General features: G+C 39.2%; 1 protein-coding gene across 1 annotated transcript in view; it reads left to right on the top strand.

Moving 5' to 3' along the window:
- TMEM47 (transmembrane protein 47) overlaps nucleotides 1–16,406 on the top strand; it is a 319,081-nt gene extending 302,675 nt beyond the window's left edge. Inside the window, exon 3 of the mRNA XM_069757657.1 lies at nucleotides 9,388–16,406. Coding sequence (XP_069613758.1) covers nucleotides 9,388–9,566 — 179 coding nt within the window. The 3' untranslated portion in view covers nucleotides 9,567–16,406. The remainder of the gene's footprint in view (nucleotides 1–9,387) is intronic.
- Nucleotides 16,407–20,685: the final 4,279 nt, after the last annotated feature.

Below are 20,685 nucleotides of genomic sequence, written 5' to 3'. Positions count from 1 at the left end.
CGCAAGATAAATTTCACTTGTACAATATATTGGATGCGGTGAATCCACACGGTTCAATGAACACAGGTGGATTCACCTGCATTCATTAGCTGGCAACGCTTTGGACATAGCAGACATGTGCTGCATCCAAAGCGGTGACAATTACTGAACATGTGCATATACCATTATTTAGCTAAAAAAAAGCATTCATTGCTGTACAAAAATGCATACAAAACTACAGCAAAAAATGCACCAAAAAATGCAACGAAACGTGTTTTTGCTGCCAAAAGATGCAGAAACCTTGCAGTAATTTCTGCAGGCAAATGCTCAAGGTGCGCACATACCCTAACATATATTTTCCACTACTGGAAAAATCGGTACCAGAGATGTCAGTGTCTGTGTGTGTAATAGATGTGGCACATGTGTGGCAACCGTGTACCACATCAGTACTACACGGCAAGCGCCAGGGAAGCAGCGGTACACTGTAAGCACTGTTCCACGGCATTGGCTGCTGAAGACGACTATCATCATTCTCCCATGCTCTGCCGTGGATAAGCATGAGCAGGGGAGAATGATTAGAATTATATTCAAGTGAAAACAATGTCAACAGGTAGTAGCTTTTGGGACTATTACTCTTATCAGCCTACACCTGCTGCTATTAACAGTGACAGCAGGAGCGGCTGATGGGAGTATTCTACACCCGCTGCCTACGCTATAAATAAATAAATGAAAAATCTGACATGGGTTCCCCTGTATTTTTTTAGCCAGCCAGGCAAAACTGACAGCTGGGCACTGCAACCCTCAGCTTTCAGCTTCAGCAAGGCTGGTTATCAAGAATTAGAGGTGTCCTCACACCATATTTTTTAATTATTTATTTATTTTTGACAAACATTCTTGCTAAAACTGACAGCTGGGGGCTGGTATTCTCAGGCTCGTAAGGGGCCATGGATATTAACCCCACCCCAGCCTAAAAAGAGCAGCCCACAGCAACCCAGAAAAGACTCATCTATTGGATGCTCCAATTCTGGCACTTTGCTGGGCTCTTCCCACTTGCCCTGTAGTAGTGGCAAGTGGTGTTCATATTTGTGGGGTTGATGTAATCTTTGTATTGTCAGGTGATATCAAGGCCACGGATTTCTAATGGAGAGGAATCAATAAGATACCTATCCATTACTAATCCTATAGTTAGTTACAAGTTCCCCACTTGTATCAGCAGCTTAACTGGCTCTTCAGGGCGTATAGTTATAAGTTGTGTTCATTTAAAAAAATACATTTGTAACTGCTGTTTTTTTAACTTTTTAATGTAGAGACACATTTTTTTGATAGTTTTGTTTTACACTATGTGGTCTATGAGTTTATTGCTTGTATTGAAAGTTCAATTTTACCTTGAGCTATTTTATATTTTTTAGTAAGTCCTGTTGAGCAATGCCGTTAAAGGTATATTGTTCCAGCTTATTTCCATAGTGCTGTGCATGTGCAGATGGTTACTTCTATACATTAAATTAAAGTTTTAAGGAACTGAAAGACTGTTACAGAAGGGGAGAGGATCCAGTTCTCACAAGTTTACAATCTACAGGTTGATGAAGAAGAGACAGTAGATCGGGAGGTTGCAGCAGCTCCAATGGTCGTGAGATGTTAATAGGGTTATTACTTCCTGTTGTCAGTTCTGAAGAGATGAGTTTTCAAGTCTAAAGATTCCAAATGTTTGAGACAATCAGACTTGTTGAGGCATTATATTTCAGAGAATGGGGATGCTCAGGAAAAATATTGGGGGCAATTGGGAAAGGAACAAAAGAGCAGAGGAGAGAAGGGGGATTTGTGAGGACTAGAGATTATGTGTGGTAAGTAGTGTTGAGCATTCCGATACCGCAAGTATCGGGTATCAGCCGATACTTGCGGTATCAGAATTCCGATACCGAGATCCGATATTTTTGTGGTATCGGGTATCGGTATCGGAGGTGTAAAATAAAGAATTAAAATAAAAAATATTGTTATATTCACCTCTCCGGCGGCCTCTGGAACATCACCGCGAGTCACCGGCGTCCGGCAGGCTTCTTTGTTCAAAATGAGCGCCTTTAGGACCTGCGAAATGACGTCGCGGCTTCTGATTGGTCGCGTGCCGCCCATGTGACCGCCACGCGACCAATCAGAAGCCGCGATGTCATTCCTCAGATAAATTCCTAGAATGAGCGCCTTTAGGACCTGTGGAATGACATCGCGGCTTCTGATTGGTCGCGTGGCGGTCACATGGGCGGCACGCGACCAATCAGAAGCCGCTACGTCATTCCGCAGGTCCTAAAGGCGCTCATTTTGAGCAAAGAAGCCTGCCGGACGCCGGTTCCTCGCGGTGATGTTCCAGGGGCCGTCGGAGAGGTGAATATAACAATATTTTTTATTTTAATTCTTTATTTTACACCTCACTATGGATCCCAGGGCCTGAAGGAGAGTTTCCTCTCCTTCAGACCCTGGGATCCATCAGGATACCTTCCGATACTTGATGTCCTATTGACTTGTATTGGTATCGGATATCGGTATCGGCGATATCCGATACTTTTCGGGTATCGGCCGATACTATCCGATACCGATACTTTCAAGTACCTTACCACGTATTGATAGAGTTGTTTGGAGATGCATGCAGGAAACAGATTAGCCATAATCTTTGTTGACAGTCATTGTTATTAGTTTAAACTAGATTCACTGAGGAATTGGAGGCTAGCGAAGGGATAGGTGGGAGAGTAGCACGGAAATAGGTGGATTAATAAAGTGTGAAGCTAAGGACAGACTGGAGAGTTGTAAGAGTGTTCAGGATGCCACAAAGAGGGATATTGCAATAGTCAAGGCAGAAGATAAAGAGAGTGTGTGCAAGCATTTTAGTAGACTTGGGGTTGAGGAAAGACCTAGTTCTAGAAATATTTTTGAGTTGTAGGTGGCAGGACGTGATAAGGGTTTGATATGCTTTTATGAATGAATGCCTATTAAAAATAGTATTCTGCTGACCAAAATATTTTATAAGTATAAATATAAATATTAAGTAGGTTTTATCAGCTAAATATTTTTTGGGCATCTAAATAGCTAATGTAGTAAACTATTGTTGCTTATACTTATGTAGGGGGAGCTGTTCTTTAGTTTGTTGTGGGTGCTTGATAATTATGGATAGCTTTGTGGTAATAAATACCCTATAAACAAACAATTTTAGTCAATATTAGTTAAAGCTATGATTACTATTTCTTGTATGATTTTACATCAATATTAATTTTTTAACATATGTTTATGATAAGAATCACTCAATTTTCATTATTTCCTATATTAAACTTACAGGGGTTCAAATCACAGAAGTTTGTAAATGCTTAACCCCTTCCCGACCTTTGACGCCACGTAGGCATCATGAAATTTGGTGCCAATCTGACCTGTGATGCCTATGTGGCGTCATGGGCTGGTACTCAGCCCAGGGGGGGTTGGCTTCCCCCCCGTGGCTACGATCGCTCTGATTGGCTGTTGAAAGTACAACAGCCAATCAGAGCAATTTGTAATATTTCACCTATGAAAAGTGGTGAAATATTACAATCCAGCCATGGCCGATGCTGCAATATCATCGGCCATGGCTGGAAACACTGATCTGCCCCCCCACCACCACAGATCTCCTCCACAGTCCTCCATTCTGTGGTCTGCTCCCCTCCATCCTCCTGTCCGCTCCCCCATCCTCCTGTCCGCTCCCCCTGTGCTCCAATCCACCCCCGTGCTCCGATCCAACCGCCCTGTGCTCCGATCCACCCCATGTGCTCCGATCCCACCCCCATGCTCCGATCCAACCCTCCATGCTCCGATCCACCCCCGTGCTCCGATCCACCCCCGTGCTCCGATCCACCCTCCGTGCTCCGATCCAACCCCTTCTGCTCTGATTTACCCCCGTGCTCCGATCCAACCCCCCATCCTCCCCCCACCCCCTCATACTTACCGTGCCTCCCGGTGTCTGTCCGTCTTCTCCATGGGCGCCACCATCTTCCAAAACGGTGGGCGCATGCGCAGTGCGCCCGCTGATTCTGCCAGCCAGAAGATTCGTTCCAGGTTCATTTTGATCACTGTGATAGGCTTTATCACAGTGACCAAAATAAAAAAACATAGTAAATGAACCCAACATTTATCACCCCCATAGGTAGGGACAATAATAAAATACAGTTAGGTCCATATATATTTGGACAGAGACAACATTTTTCTAATTTTTGTTATAGATATTACCACAATGAATTTTAAACAAAACAATCCAGATGCAGTTGAAGTTCAGACTTTCATCTTTCATTTGAGGGTATCCACATAAAAATTGGATGAAGGGTTTAGGAGTTTCAGCTTAATAACATGTGCCACCCTGTTTTTAAAGGGACCAAAAGCAATTGGACAATTGACTCCAAGGCTATTTCATGGACAGATGTGGGCAATCCCTTCGTTATGTCATTCTCAATTAAGCAGATAAAAGGCCTGGAGTTGATCTGAGGTGTGGTGCTTGCATTTGGAAGGTTTTGCTGTGAAGTAAACATGCAGTCATAGGAGCTCTCCATGCAGGTGAAACAAGCCATCCTTAAGCTGCGAAAACAGAAAAAACCATCCGAGAAATTGCTACAATATTAGGAGTGGCAAAATCTACAGTTTGGCACATCCTGAGAAAGAAAGAAAGCACTGGTGAACTCATCAATGCAAAAAGACCTGGGTACCCACGGAAGACAACAGTGGTAGATAATCGCAGAATAATCCCCATGGTGAAGAGAAACCCCTTCACAACAGCCAACCAAGTGAACAACACTCTCCAGGAGGTCGGCGTATCAATATCCAAATCTACCATAAAGAGAAGACTGCATGAAAGTAAATACAAAGGGTTCACTGCATGGTGCAAGCCACTCATAAGCATCAAGAATAAAAAGGCTAGACTGGACTTTGCTAAAAATATCTAAAAAAGCCAGCACAGTTCTGGAAGAACATTCTTTGGACAGAAGAAACCAAGATCAACCTCTACCAGAATGATGGAAAGAGAAAAGTATGGCGAAGGCATGGTACAGCTCATGGTCCTAAGCATACCACCATCTGTAAAACACGGCGGAGGCAGTGTGATAGCTTGGGCATGCATGGCTGCCAGTGGCACTGGGTCACTAGTGTTTATTGATGATGTGACTCAGGACAGAAGCAGCCGAATTAATTCTGAGGTATTCAGAGACATACTGTGTGCTCAGATCCAGCCAAATGCAGCCAAGCGGATTGGTCGTCGTTTCATACTACAGATGGACAATGACCCAAAACATAAAGCCAATGCAACCCAGGAGTTTATTAAAGCAACAAAGTGGAATATTCTTGAATGGCCAAGTCAGTCACCTGATCTCAACCCAATTGAGCATCCATTTCTCTTGATAAATACTAAACTTCAGACAGAAAGGCCCACAAACAAACAGCAACTGAAAACCACCACAGTGAAGGCCTGGCAGAGCATCAAAAAGGAGGAAACACAGCGTCTGGTTATGTCCATGAGTTCAAGACTTCAGGACGTCATTGCCAACAAAGAGTTTTCAACCAAGTACTAAAAATGAACATTTTATTTAAAATTATTTAATCTGTCCAATTATTTTTGGTCTCTTTAAAAACAGGGTGGCACGTGTTAAAGAGCTGAAACTCCTAAACCCTTCATCCAATTTTTATGTGGATACCCTCAAATGAAAGCTGAAAGTCTGAACTTTAACTGCATCTGAATTGTTTTGTTTAAAATTCATTGTGGTAATGTCTATAACCAAAATTAGAAAAATGTTGTCCCTGTCCAAATATATATGGACCTAACTGTATAGAAAATATATATTTTTTTCCACTAGGGTTAGGGTTAGAACTAGGGTTAGGGTTAGGGCTAGGGTTAGGGCTAGGGTTAGGGCTAGGGTTAGGGCTAGGGCTAGGGTTAGGGTAAGGCTATGTGCATACGTATTCTGGTCCTCTGCGGATTTTTCCGCAGCGGATTTGATAAATCCGCAGTGCAAAACCGCTGAGGATTTACTGCGGTTTTTCTGCGGATTTCACTGCGGTTTTACAACTGCAAATTTCTATTGGAGCAGTTGTAAAACTGCTGCGGAATCCACAGAAAGAAGTGACATGCTGCGGAATGTAAACCGCTGCATTTCCGCGCAGTTTTTTCCGCAGCATGTGCGCAGCGTTTTTTGTTTCCCATATGTTTACATTGAACTGTAAACTCATGGGAAACTGCTGCGGACCCGCAGCTGCGGAAACGCTGTGAATCCGCAGCATTTTCCACAGCATGTGCACATACCCTTAGAAATAGACTACATGCACACGGTGCGGATTTGGCTGCGGATCCGCAGCAAACTGGCCGCTGTGGATTCATAGCAGTTTTCCATCAGGTTTACAGTTCCATGTAAACCTATGGAAAACCAAATCCGCTGTGCCCATGGTGCTGAAAATACCACGCGGAAACACTGTATGTTTTTTTTCCGCAGCATGTCAATTCTTTGTGCGGATTCTGCAGCGTTTTACACCTGTTCCTCAATAAGAATCCACAGGTGAAATCTGCACAAAAAACACTGGAAATCCGCGGTAAATCCGCAGGTAAAACGCAGTACCTTTTACCTGCGGATTTTTCAAAAATGGTGCGGAAAAATCTCACACGAATCCGCAACGTGGGCACATAGCCTTAGGGTTAGGGTTGGAATTAGAGTTAGGGTTGGAATTAGGGCTAGGGTTAAGATTAGGCTTGTGGTTAGGGTTATGGTTAGGGCAAGGGGTGTGTTAGGGTTAGGGTTGTGGTTAGGGGTGTGTTGGGGTTTGGGTCGTGATTAGGGTTATGGCTAGAGTTGGGATTAGGGTTAGGGGTGTGTTGGGGTTAGTGTTGGAGTTAGAATTGAGGGGTTTCCACTGTTTAGGCACATCAGGGGTCTCCAAACGCAACATGGCGCCACCATTGATTCCAACCAATCTTGCGTTCAAAAAGTCAAATGGTGCTCCCTCCCTTTCAAGCCCCGACGTGCACCCAAACAGTGGTTTACCCCAACATATGGGGTACCAGCATACTCGGGACAAACTGGGCAACAACCATTGGGGTCCAATCTCTCCTGCTACCCTTGTGAAAATAAAAAAATGCTTGCTAAAACATCATTTTTGAGGAAAGAAAAATGATTTTTTATTTTCACGGCTCTGCGTTGTAAACTTCTGTGAAGGACTTGGGGGTTCAAAGTGCTCACCTCATATCTAGAGAAGTTCCTTTGGGGTCTAGTTTCCAAAATAGGGTCACATGTTGGGGGTTTCTACTGTTTAGGCACATCAGGGGCTCTGCAAATGCAACGTGACGCCCGCAGACCATTCCATCAAAGTCTGCATTTCAAAACATCACTACTTCCCTTCCGAGCCCCGACGTGTGCCCAAACAGTGGTTTACCCCCACATATGGGGTACCAGCATACTCGAGACAAACTGGGCAACAACTATTGGGGTCCAATTTCTCCTGTTACTCTTGTGAAAATAAAAAATGGCTTGCTAAAAATCATTTTTGAGGAAAGAAAAATGATTTTTTATTTTCATGGCTCTGCGTTGTAAACTTCTGTGAAGCACTTAGAGGTTTAAAGTGCTCACCACATATCGAGATAAGTTCCTTGGGGGTCTAGTTTCCAAAATGGGGTCACTTGTGGGGGGTTTCTACTGTTTAGGCACATCAGGGGCTCTACAAACCTAACATGATGCCCGCAGACCATTCCATCAAAGTCTGCATTCCAAAACTTCACTACTTCCCTTCCAAGCCCCGACGTGTGTGACTCTTGTGAAAATAAAAAATTGCGGGCTAAAATATACTTTTTGAGGAAAGAAAAATTATTTTTTATTTTCACGGATCTGCGTTATAAATTTCTGAGAAGCACTTGGGGGTTTAAAGTGGTCACCACACATCTAGATTAGTTTCATGGGAGGTCTAGTTTCCAAAATGGGGTCACATGTGGGGGAGCTCCAATGTTTAGGCACAAAGGGGCTCTCCAAACACGACATGGTGTCCACTAACGATTGGAGCAAATTTTTCATTCAAAAGTCAAATGGGGCTCCTTCCCTTCCGAGCCTTGCCGTGTGCACCATGAGTGGTTTGTAACCACATATGAGGTATCAGTGTACTCAGGAGAACTTGCACAACACATTTTAGGATCCATTTTATCCTGTTGCCCATGTGGAAATGAACAAATTGAGGCTAAAAGAAATTTTTTTTGTGAAAAAAGGTACTTTTTCATTTTTACGGATCAATTTGTGAAGCACCTGGGGGTTCAAAGTGCTCTCTATGCATCTAGATAAGTTCCTTGGGGGGTCTAGTTTCCAAAATGGGTTCACTTGTGGGGGAGCTCCAATGTTTAGGCACACAGGGGCTCTCCAAATGCGACACGGTGTCCGCTAAAGATTGGAGCCAATTTTTCATTGAAAAAGTCAAGTGGCGCTCCTTCCCTTCCGAGCCCTGTCACGCACCCAAACAGTGGTTCCCCCCACATTTGGGGCATCGGCGTACTCAGGACAAATTGTACAATAACTTTTGGGGTCCAGTTTCTCTTTTGTTGCTAAAAGATCATTTTTGTGACTAAAAAGTTAAATGTCCATTTTTTCCTTCCATGTTGCTTCTGCTGCTGTGAAGCACCTGAAGGGTTAATAAACTTTTTGAATGTGGTTTTGAGCAACTTGAGGGGTGCAGTTTTTAGAATGGTGTCACTTTTGGGTATTTTCAGCCATATAGACCCCTCAAACTGACTTCAAATGTGAGGTGGTGCCTAAAAAAAATGGTTTTGTAAATGTTGTTGTAAAAATGAGAAATCGCTGGTCAAACTTTAACCCTTATAACTTCCTAGCAAAAAAAATGTTGTTTCCAAAATTGTGCTGATGTAAAGTAGATATGTGGGTAGTGTTATTTGTTAACTATTTTGTGTCACATAATTCTCTCGTTTAACAGAATAAAAATTCAAAATTTGAAAATTGCAAAATTTTAAATTTTTTTGCCAAATTTCCATTTTTTTCACAAATAAATGCAAAAATTATCGACCTAAATTTACCACTATCATGAAGCCCAATATGTCACGAAAAAACATTCTCAGAATCGCGAGGATCTGTTGAAGCGTTCCCGAGTTATTACCTCATAAAATGACACTGGTCAGAATTGCAAAAAATGGCCACGTCATTAAGGTCAAAATAGGCTGGGTCATGAAGGGGTTAACTTGATCCCTATATCCCTTTACTGCTTGTAATGGGAAGAATACCAATATACAGCATTGTTGCTATTTATGTAAATTATTTTACAGGAAAAATTCAAATTGAATTAAGATTTTTGGCTTTGCTTGATTTACATTTTATATTGTATGCTGACTGTACTAATGTTAATTTAACTTCTTTTTTTTTCTCTTTTCTCTTGCAGTTGTCCTTCAAGTATGTGGTCTTGTCCTGTATCCAATCAAATTCATTGAAACTGTCACACTAAAAATTTATCATGAATTCAATTGGGGCTATGGCTTAGCATGGGGAGCAACAATATTTTCATTTGGAGGCGCCATACTTTACTGTTTGAATCCGAAGAATTATGAGGACTACTACTAGCTGTCTGAGGAAACAATAATGAAACAATAGATTTAATCGAGTTTTTGTACATCCCTTTTGTAGAAGACACATGGAGCATCAGAAAGTCGGCTCAGTTGATTTAATCTCCCAGAACCTTTTGGCTGCCAATAATATAGCAGGCTTTACAAGCGTTTGAAAGAAAAAAAATGCAGAAAAATTTATGAAAGCTATAAAGAATGGAATGAATGACCAATAACTCCATAGCTAATTGCTGCAATTTGTACCAATATTAACTTTTTTGTTGGATGTAAAAGAAATAACACAAAGGTGATTACAGTATAAATTGTGTAATGAAATTAATATGGCAATGGGTGCCCAATTTTCTCTGGAATGCAACAGAAAGAAAATACATAATTTAACCATTGTCATACCACTGAGGTCACTATTTTCTTGGACCAAGTTATATAGAAAACAAATGCTGTGAAACTACAGAGGTAGAAAAAAATAAAGTTAATGTTCAAGATGCTAAATTTGCCTTCATCATAAAGAGTTCACTAAGTAAAAGTAAGCAGTTTAGCCACATTTTTCAACATCTGAAGGAACATGCATGTAATTTCCAAATGAAATTCACCTTTGCATAGAGTATAAAAAAGCAGACATCTGTTTTCCATGAAAATATAAAAAAATAGATTTGTGAGTTTCTGTTGAACTGTGAAAACTAGATAATAGTTAAACCTATGAGAATGACTAGAAAGTCAATAGTACTTTTAAGCAACCCTCTTTCAAAGAAAGTATGTACTGTAGCGGAAGGGTTACATATGAAGACTATATTAATGTACCATTTTCCTTAGATGATATTTTGCAGTATTGTAAATCCATATAGAGTTTATGAACGTAGTTTATAATTACCAAATGTTACAATGTATTCCCTTAATGTTCATGAGAAGATTAGCCACATATTTTCATATCATTAAACCCTCAGAATGAATCAGTTTTAAGTTGATACATTAATGTTCTCTTTTTTTCTAGATTGACAAAACACACTTTAAATAGATAGTTTCCTAGACTGCTTGTTAGACAAGAAAAACTGAAAAATATGTGTCCACAATATTTAATTGATAAAACATTAAATTTAGTCAGATGTGTTAGACAGACATAATTAAAAAAGATTCAAATGATTTAGTAAAAACCCATTGCCATCTGCTTCTACCATGAATTCATTCAGGAAATAATGTAGTGCAATGAATTACCGTAGTTGTTTTTTTAAATCTACATTTTACTTTTTATTAACCTTTGTCTCATCAAGACAAACCCTTTTTAAAACAAAGTCTGCTTGATTGTAAGTTACGGACCCCCTACTGTCATTAAAATGGAGAAGGAATGTTGTATTGCATACCAACCCGTTAAAGATATGGACAACTAATTATTATTATTAAATGAGCCAAATTCTTTTTTTTACATTAGCAGCTTTTTGTAAAATGAAAGTCAATACAGGCGACCCCCAACTGGGGGGGTTGTTTTATTAAAATGTCACCAATAAAATGAGTTGAAATACAAGAAAATGTTGATATGCTTAGTCTATGATAAATTACTAAGTAATGCTATTAAATCTAGCTTCCTTAAGGTGCAATCTATTCAATTTCTTCAAAATTATTAAAAGAACTGACTTGTCTCCTTTATACTGTAAGTGTAACCTTTCATAACAAGTGCAACTCTACAATTTTGTATGCCCTACTTTAAATCAATATTTTCATGTCATGTATCTAGCATTTAGCTTTCCAAACAGTAAAGGGCAAAGTCACGGATATTTTCAATTTGAACTGGTTTAAGGTTGCAGACAAAAATAGTTGTTGTATATCAACTTATCATGCATACAAATGTAGCATGGTCCATATTATATGTCAAAAATATCAGGCACAACTAATTCTAAAAGAGGATTGCAACATGAGCATATCAGTACTGTTCCCAATCAAAACAACACTGGAAGAAAATTGATCCACATCCATATTATTGAAAGTAGAAGCATTTTATTGTAGAAAATGTCAAACAAGAGCATACAGAGGGAATTATATAATTGGACAAGTATTGATACTACTATGGATATGCAGTGATAGTTATGTCACAGCATGTCCTTCTATAACTCTCAAATACTCTTGCTTTTAGGTGTTTTTAACATTGTTTTCTGATGGTGTAAGTTGTTTGACGATTGCTATAACAAAGTGTTTCTATAGTCAATTATATGGATTAGCATACATTTTTTTCACGTGTCGTTATGGTTCAAAACATCTGAATTAAACGGCAAAGACATTAAAGGGGTTGGCAGGGACTAAAGTATTGATTATTTTTTATTGATAATAAACGGTTATAAATATCAAAGTAGTAGGGGCTGACAAGTAGCACACCTACAAGTCAGCTGTTACTAGTTTCTGTTGCCGTAATTATATAGTATACAGAACATGACATACATGTACATGTACACTATGAAGTGTCTATTCTGTGGTGGTACTGCAGCTTAGCTCATATAAAAGGGTGGTTGTGATTGTGAGCTAATATACAGTACTAGTGAATATAGCTTTGTAGTTCAGACTACGTTCACAGTGTACTCATATGGCCATGGTACCTGCTAACAGCTGTTCATGGGGCTGTATGGTGTTGAATCCTACATTCTGATATTTAAAAACTACATATCAATCATAGCCATAGGTCATAGTATGAAGCATGGGGATCAAACACCTTGCAGTATTTGGTCATCAATATAGGAACGAACAAGGATATTTAGCACCCAGCAGCCCCAATCAGTTGTTAGCAGGTCACATGGGTAGAAGTTCACCAAAGACCTTAGAGATAGATCCTCAATATAATTTTCCCAGATAACTCCTTTATGTAGGATTCCTTCAAATAATTAACCACTATCTTACTTCACTAACTTATCTTTTTATTCAAGACTAATGTTGCTTATACTTTCTACTATATCTTAGATTTGAACGGAAGGATATATTAGTGGAAAATCTGCTGAATTGCACATTTCTGATACAGTTTTTTAGTGTTTTCCGCAAATATATGTAAGAAGAATATGAAAGGATACAGTGAAAGGTCTAATTTCAAAGACCCCCAACAATGATGTCAATAAATGAATAAAGACAATACCCAAGCTGTGGTAACTAATAGTAGTGATTTCCTAGTACTATAGATGTTTACCCTGGAATACTTTGTCTATATTAAGACTGCTTTTTGCAGTATATATGCAGCACATGCACTAGGGATGCTAAACTGCCACAATAGACTGATCTCTAGCTTTGAGGAAAAATATTTTTTCTTTTAATGTCTATTACATTAACCTTTGCCAAAAATGATAAATGATTAGAATTGGGCATTGTATGCAAAAAAAAAATATTATTTATTAAAAGGAACCTGTGGGTAGTCTGGCTCTATACACTAACTGCTTCTGGAACACCCATATACTTACAACTAACGTTTTTGATTCTGCCACTATGGGACACAGCTGGACTCCTGATAAAAAAGCAGAAAAATGTATTATAATCTCTGCCTTCCTGATCGCTTTATACACAGCACAGAAAAACAGCTGTGCATACATGTTAGAAAGCACTATGAGTTCTCCCTCCATACACCCATGTATCCTGTGATCACTGATTGTAGGGAGGGAGCAGGAGATACTGAGTCCTAGGATATTCAGTCAGCTTTTCTATACATGCCAGAAGCTGAGTTTCCACTGTTACTGGGGCTAATGTACTCTTCTCATTTACAGGGAAAATATACAATAAAAAATGTTAAAGTGCTTTCCAAAGATTCCCAAGATTTTTCTCAATATCAACAAAAAATAAAAAAGTAAAATAAAAAGGACATTAAAAAAGCCCTACATATCGCAAAAAAGGGGCAAAAATAATTTTAATTTCTTAACGAGAATATTTTTTTAGAGCCATTAAAATCTATATATAGGAAAAATCCCCAAATATGCCTGTTCAGGAGTTGGGCAAAGTGGCCCAGTCCTAAACTGGTTAATAACACTCTTTGGACTATGACTAACATGCTCTTCGCTTGATAAGTTATTTCATATACTGTTAAAATCCTGCACATGCGTTAGACTTTCTTTTTTCATGAGCATGCACAATAAATCTGCGTGTTCTCTCTCTGACTTTATTGCACATTGCAAATGCACAGGGAGGCATTAATTCCATTGCATGCATGAGAGTTCATAAACTTCTGAAATATGAAGAAAATGTCAAGTACACCCAAGAGAGCCTAATTAAAGTGTATGGTGCCTGATTTTTCTCAGTCAAGAGATGCCCCCTGACTAGTCAGGGTAATTTGCATATACCGACTCATAATAAATGGTTTATTATTATTACCAGATTTATATGGTCAGAAACAGTGATGTTTTAGAGAATGGGTTAAGCATAATGTATACAACATTGTTTTTATCCCATGTGTTCTATTAAGTGCCCTCCGATGAATAAGCACAGAATATTTTTGATATTTTGGTTATGATATGGTACAATATGAATTCCTAAAGATACACAGAGATTACAGAAATAAATATCAATCACAGAGAGCACATACAGTGAACTTGACTTTTGTTTCATATATTTAGGTTTTATTTTTGTGCCTATAATACATATTAAAAAATACTAAATCCTATTTGTAGGACTATAAAATATAAGGATGTTTAATTTTTTATGAAGGATATTTAGTGAGAAAAAAGTTAAAAGGTGAACGTAAAGAATAATAATACAATTTAGTCTACAGTGAATATGTCAAAGTGTCATTGTATTATTCTTACTCAGTTTCTTACCTTTAAGAACTTTATCAACTGTTCCATACACACTACACATTCCCAGTGGATTTTACCCCATTCATTTTTACAATTTAATATGTTTAGTGGTTGACAAATATTTAAAATAATTAGAATTATACATTACATCTACGGATGGAACCTCTGGTGCCATAAAAACCCTATTAAAGGGCTTGTACTTCTCTTTGACAAGGTTTACCAACTACCAACTGGTTCAGATTGGACAACCCTTTAATCTATGTAGTTTAAGTTGCGAATGAGAACATTTAAATGGGTTATTTTGAAATTTGGTCTTGTTAGTTGAGGGACTAACATTCTGTAACATGTTGTGCACTCATTCAAGGCAACATAGACTACTCGGCTCCATTGCAGAATGTGCATTCATGGCGGTGATATCAGGTATAAGTTTATGTAGTTAGGGTCCTATATATCCTATCAAGTATATTGCACATTAAAACTAGATTTCTGTATTTCCATTGTACAACTAAATTGAACTAAAGCTATTTTATCTTCTTAAAAAGTTTTGCAATAAGCTTTATGCACAATTATTAGCACCTAATATATAGATATACCTCACTAATTCAATATTTTACTTAAATATTTTTTAAACTAGTATTACTGTAAAGGCACTTTAGAGAATGAGCATAGCAACACTATAGAAATAAATGATGTAATGAACCATTATAAGAAATCTATAGATATGGGATGAATACAGTACATAATACAACATAGGACAAAGATAATTCTTATCACAAGATATATGGAGTAATTATGACCCGTTTCCAAGAATCCTGGAAAAAATGCATTGCTATAAAAGTGTTGCAAGTGGAAAAGGGTTGTAAAGATGATAAATAAGTGTAAAATATGTCAGATCTTTAGCAAGTATTAAATATATTACCTACTTTAGCCTCGTTTCCCCATTGCATTCTTTACTATTTTAGCTTCACAATTATTACATCAAACAATTTGGAATTTAATGAACCACAGTCAATTTACCTCTCTTATTGGATAACATTACTATATTTTTATATGTTTTTATCGTACTCTGTCTTCTGCTCATTGTTTACTTACACGGAGTTGATTTATTTATCTTTTTACTACTTATTGTCTTAGAGTGAATTTCAATTCCATTACACAAGAGGATATAGAGCTTTCATAAATACCCGAAAATGTCACCATAAATAAAACTATAAAATATGTTACTAAAAATTCACGCATCATTCACTTAAATGCTTATAGCACTACTGTGTATCATTTTTTATAAAAAAAATTATAAATTATTCATTATATCTGGTACATTTACTTAGTTTTTAAAGTAATATGGTACTTAAAAAAATTATAAACTAAAGTTAAGCTTGTTTTTTAAACTTTGTTTTATTCTATGTGAGATATAGTCGAATAAAAAAGGGTAAATAGGTATTTGGAAAAGTAGTAATTGTTGCTTTAAATTTAAGAAAGCTAGATAGTATGCAAAAGGGTGTCAGGTGAAGCACCCTTGTAACTACTGTTGTATCTTTACCATTCAGCCACTGTATGTTATACATTAGATTAGCTGTATGCTTCATTGTAACTTTTCCAGTTGGTATGTTTATCGGTCTGGTTTTTTGTTTTTGACCTGAAATACTTTCTAAAGTTAAAAAAAATCTAATTCTTAATTAGTTTTATACAATAAATTCAGATTGTCACAAGAATGACAGCCATCAGGGCTCCATTACTGATTCCAATTTCTATGGCTAAACATGTTTATGTGCCAGTATTGCATATCCTGCTTTAAACTCTTGCACAACTATGTTAAATTTTTGTACAAATAAAAAAAGTTATAGAGAAGATTATGTGTTTAAAACATGATATATATACGGAATAGCATGTGACTGTATAATATTAAACATGCAATGAACTGACTGGTAAGTGAAGTCCAATCTTATAGCTAGCAGTGTAATTTATTCAGACTGTATTTTTGTACAGAACTGTACACACTAACCTATTGCCTCTGTGTTCTTTTAATGCCTAATACTGTGCCTAGAGATTTCATTTCTGTCTATAAAATAAAATATATTTCAAGCTGGTAATTATTGTGTATTTATTTTTAAGGAATCTCCCACTAATATAAATATATCAAATAGCTTGAAGTTTGTTAGCGCAAAATAGCTATTCAAATCAAGCACAGGTACTTGGTGAATCTTTGGCGTGGTTGAACACCTTCCAACCTACTTGTTTTCCGTCTATCTTCATCTCACCCCTTCTTTATTAATTCACAGATATGGCTTTATTGGCACCAGAAAGGAGTTGACCAAATTGGAAAACAAGTAGGTGGGAAAGCGAGCCGAAAAGTTTAGCTACATCACGTTTGCACTTGTAAAGTTTCTTATATCTACTTCAATAAATGCCTATATAAAAATATATCAACGTTCCATTGCCCCATGCCCAACCTTTGTATTACATTTGCCCTTATTGTGCTAGGTGTAGTCTCTATTCTGCTCTCCACTCTGTCTTTTCCATATAGACATCATTTAATTGCCATCCTCAAAGATTTTGATAGGAACCCAAGTAAACCTACAAATAGAAATCAACATCAGTACACTGACAAAACTTATAGAAAATGGTGTAAAAGCAGCAATAAGCAGTGTGACACATTCATACTTACGTTTTCTGAATACAACCAGAAAGTAAAGGCAGCAAAGGGAACACCAGAGAAATAGAAAATTAGGCACTTGTTTAAAAAATAAATGTAACTGGATTGATATTTATATATATGACCACTGTTTCTATCTGAAGGTTATTATTTGTGGGGTAGCCCTTTTTAAGTGCATATTATTTACAGAGTTTCTCCATTTTTTATTTCACATGTTCATACTAGATATTCTTTAAATGAAAATATTCTAAGATGAGTAAAGAACATTTTAAAGGGGTTGTCTGGTTTCATGAGGAAAGTCTGCAGTCACCCTATGGGGCTGCAGATTTCTAGATCATTACAGTGTGCATACTGCATACTATCAGGTTTCTCAGGAGGTGAAGGCTGAGAGTCAGTAGTCACCTAACTCCAAGTATTTGATTTAAATTCTTCCTGCCACATTCCAACTAGACATGCTAAGCCGCCCTCAATTTGCTAGTATTGAGTGATGCCAAGCATGTCTATAAATAAAGATTATTTATTTATGTCTAGTTGGCAGATGATTGCAATTATTCAGATTGGATTCATACAGTCACGTGACTGGTAACACCAGAGAATCCTGACTGTGTGTGGTGTACACGCTGAAAGGATCCAGATGTCTGCAGACACAGTGACTGTAGAAATTCACCCGAAAGTTAGCACTTACCCACGATTGATTCATTATGACAAATGTAATGTTTTTGCCACTAGCCACATTGAATACTCTTTCTGACAGTGCATTGAAGGCTGTACATAAGAGTATGCCCGTAGCAAACAGGACCAGTTCTTGCTGATGGTCCAGTCTCCTGACCCAGAAGTGCATGGAATTAGGACTCAACATATGTGATAAAGTACATATTTCAGGCACAACTAACTCTGCCTGTTCAGCCAGTAAGTTTCTGCTGATGTGTGTAGGGTTGATGCAATGGCAAATAAAACATCTATTCCATAATACCAAATGCACTGTAGTAAAACTTCTTCTAGTCTTAGCGCTATCATAGGTGGGAGAGCATTGATTCTGAGTGGAGTATGGTCTTTTGGTCAGCCTGAATAATTGTTAGGCATCTGCGATGGAGTGAACACAGCTTACTGTCAAGGATGCTGGGTGTAACTACTGCTGGGAGGCTACTCGCCGCAGTAAGGGAGCCCAGAGCAGAACGGCCGAGAACTCACCGGGTAACAAACAGGACCTGAACCATGTGACAGAGAGGGAAGTGGCCAGGGGTGGAGCCAGGTGCCGGGGTGCAAAGGAGGTGAACGGCACCAGAGAGTAGTCAAGCATGCTGAGGTCAATAACCAGGAGATAAGCGAGGTTCTGGAGGGTGAGACAGAGGGATAGTCTGGAGGAAGCCAGAGGTCAGAGAGTAAGCGAATGACTACAAACACAAAACAGAGAAGGCAAGAGAATCAAACAGACCAGATCGAGGACAGAGAGCAAACAAACAACACAGTATGCACAAGCACACCAGGGTGTCAGGCACACAGACAGAATGAAAGTATAACTGACAGAGAATCCTAGTCCAGCGTGGGTTTAAATATCCCTCCCAGATCCAAAAGGAGACCACAACAATTAACCCTGAGAGGGCAGGGCAATAACCCTGTCCAAACCATTACATTACCCCCCACTGGACCCCCAGGCTTCTCTGGATATCTGGCATAATGGCCCGCACCAGACGATCGGTGTGCACCGAACTGGCCAGGAACCATGACCGATCCTCAAGAGAATACCTTTTCCAATGTATCAGATACTGGAGCTTCCTGCACACCCACCAAGAGTCAATGATCCACCCCACCTCCTACTCCAGCTGTCCCACTACCAATACTGGCGGTTGAGGAATCTTCCCTAACCATCCCCACTGGCTTTAACAGGGACCTGTGGAAGACATCAGATATTTTGAAGGAGGTGGGCAGCTGTAGTCTGTAGGCCACTGGATTTACTACCTCCACAATTTAATATGGACTAATAATCTTGGGGCCCAGCTTCATAGAGGGTATCTTATGCTTGATATTATGGGTGGATAACCACATCTTCTCCCCTACTACAAATGCCTACTACAAATGCCGGACCTAGCCCCCTCCTCCTGTCTGCAAATCATTTGTACCTTTTCTGGGCTTTAGAGATGTTCGTCTGAGCCTTCCTCCAAAGAGTTCTCAAACATTGAACCATGCATTTGGCTCCAGGACAACCTGAATCCATGTGGGAAAATTCCCCAAAATGTGGATCAAACCCATAGTTGACTTGAAAGGAAGACTTTCCAGTGGACTGATTAACCCGAGAGTTGAGTGCAAATTCTGCCATTGGCAATACCTCACACCAGTCCTCCTGTCTGGAAGAGGCCTGGCATCTCAGAATTTGCTCCAAAGATTGGTTTGTGCATTCAGTCTGTCCATTAGATTCCGGGTGATAGGCAGAGGAAAAAGACAGAGTAATCCCCAGCTTCTTACAAAAAGCCCTCCAGAACCTGGCCACAACTGCACACATCTGTCCGACACCAGATTCACAGGGACTCCATGCAACCAAACAACATGCTGTATAAATAAGCGGGCCAAGGTTTCAGCAGATGGTAATGCAGGCAGAGGTACAAAGTGGGCTTGTTTGGAGAACCTATCCATCACCATTTATACCACTAAGTTGCTCCTGGAAGGAGGGAGTTCTGTGACGAAGTCCATGGAAAAATGTGCCCATGGCCTATCTGGAATTGACAAAGGCATCAATTCCCCAGCCGGCTGGGTATGAGAACTCTTGGAACGGGCGCTCACCCCACATGCAGTCACAAACTTTTTAATATCTGAAACCATAGAGAGCCACCAGAAACACCTAGCAACTTCCCCCACATAGCTGCAATCCCAGGATGGGCACTTAACACAGAATCGTGAAACTTCTGCAGGAGTTTGAGATGGAACCGTTCTGGTACAAACAATTTACCTTGAGGTGTACTACCAGATGCCTGGGTTTGGGCCTCCATAATCTCTCACTGCAAATCAGATGAGATTTCAGCCACCACTACTCCTGGCTGAAGAATGAAGGAGGGGGGTTCTGGAGGGGACACAGAATCAAAGCTTCGGGATAAAGCATCAGCCTTAATATTTTTAGATTCTGGGTGGAATGTGATGGTAAATTGAAATCGCCAAAAAAAGCACCCAAAGAGCCTGTCTGGGGTCAATATCTTGGCAGACCCGATATAGGCCAAATTTTTATAATCAGTGATAACTGTAATGAAGTGGTTGGCCCCCTTCAGGAAATGCCTCCATTCTTCAAAAGCCAACTTAACCGCCAACAACTCCCTATTGCCGACATCATAATTTCTTTGGGCCAGAGCGAATTTTTTAGAAAAGAAAGCACACGGCTTTGGATTAGTGAGTGTGGAAGGACCCTGAGACAAAACTGCCCCCACCCCCACCTCAGAAGTGTTAACCTCCAAAATAAAGGGTCTTGACTGATCTGATTGTACCAACACAGGAGCTGAAGCAAAACATTTTTTCAATGTCAGAAAATAATTTTTTGCAGCCACGGACCAATTTCTCACATAAGCCCCCTTGAGAGTGAGTTCCATCAAAGGCTTTACCACCTGTGATCAACCCTTAATAAACTTTCTATAGACCCCTTCAAGTTATGAGACTGCACCCAATCCGTAATGGCCTGAACCTTTTTAGGATCCATGCGGAATCCCTCCCTTGACACAATTAAAGCCAGAAAA

This window comes from Ranitomeya imitator, chromosome 3 (assembly GCF_032444005.1).
Source record: "Ranitomeya imitator isolate aRanImi1 chromosome 3, aRanImi1.pri, whole genome shotgun sequence".
Lineage (NCBI taxonomy): Eukaryota > Metazoa > Chordata > Amphibia > Anura > Dendrobatidae > Ranitomeya > Ranitomeya imitator.
Note: the sequence above shows the minus strand (reverse complement) of the source record. Positions and strands in the feature narration are given on the sequence as shown.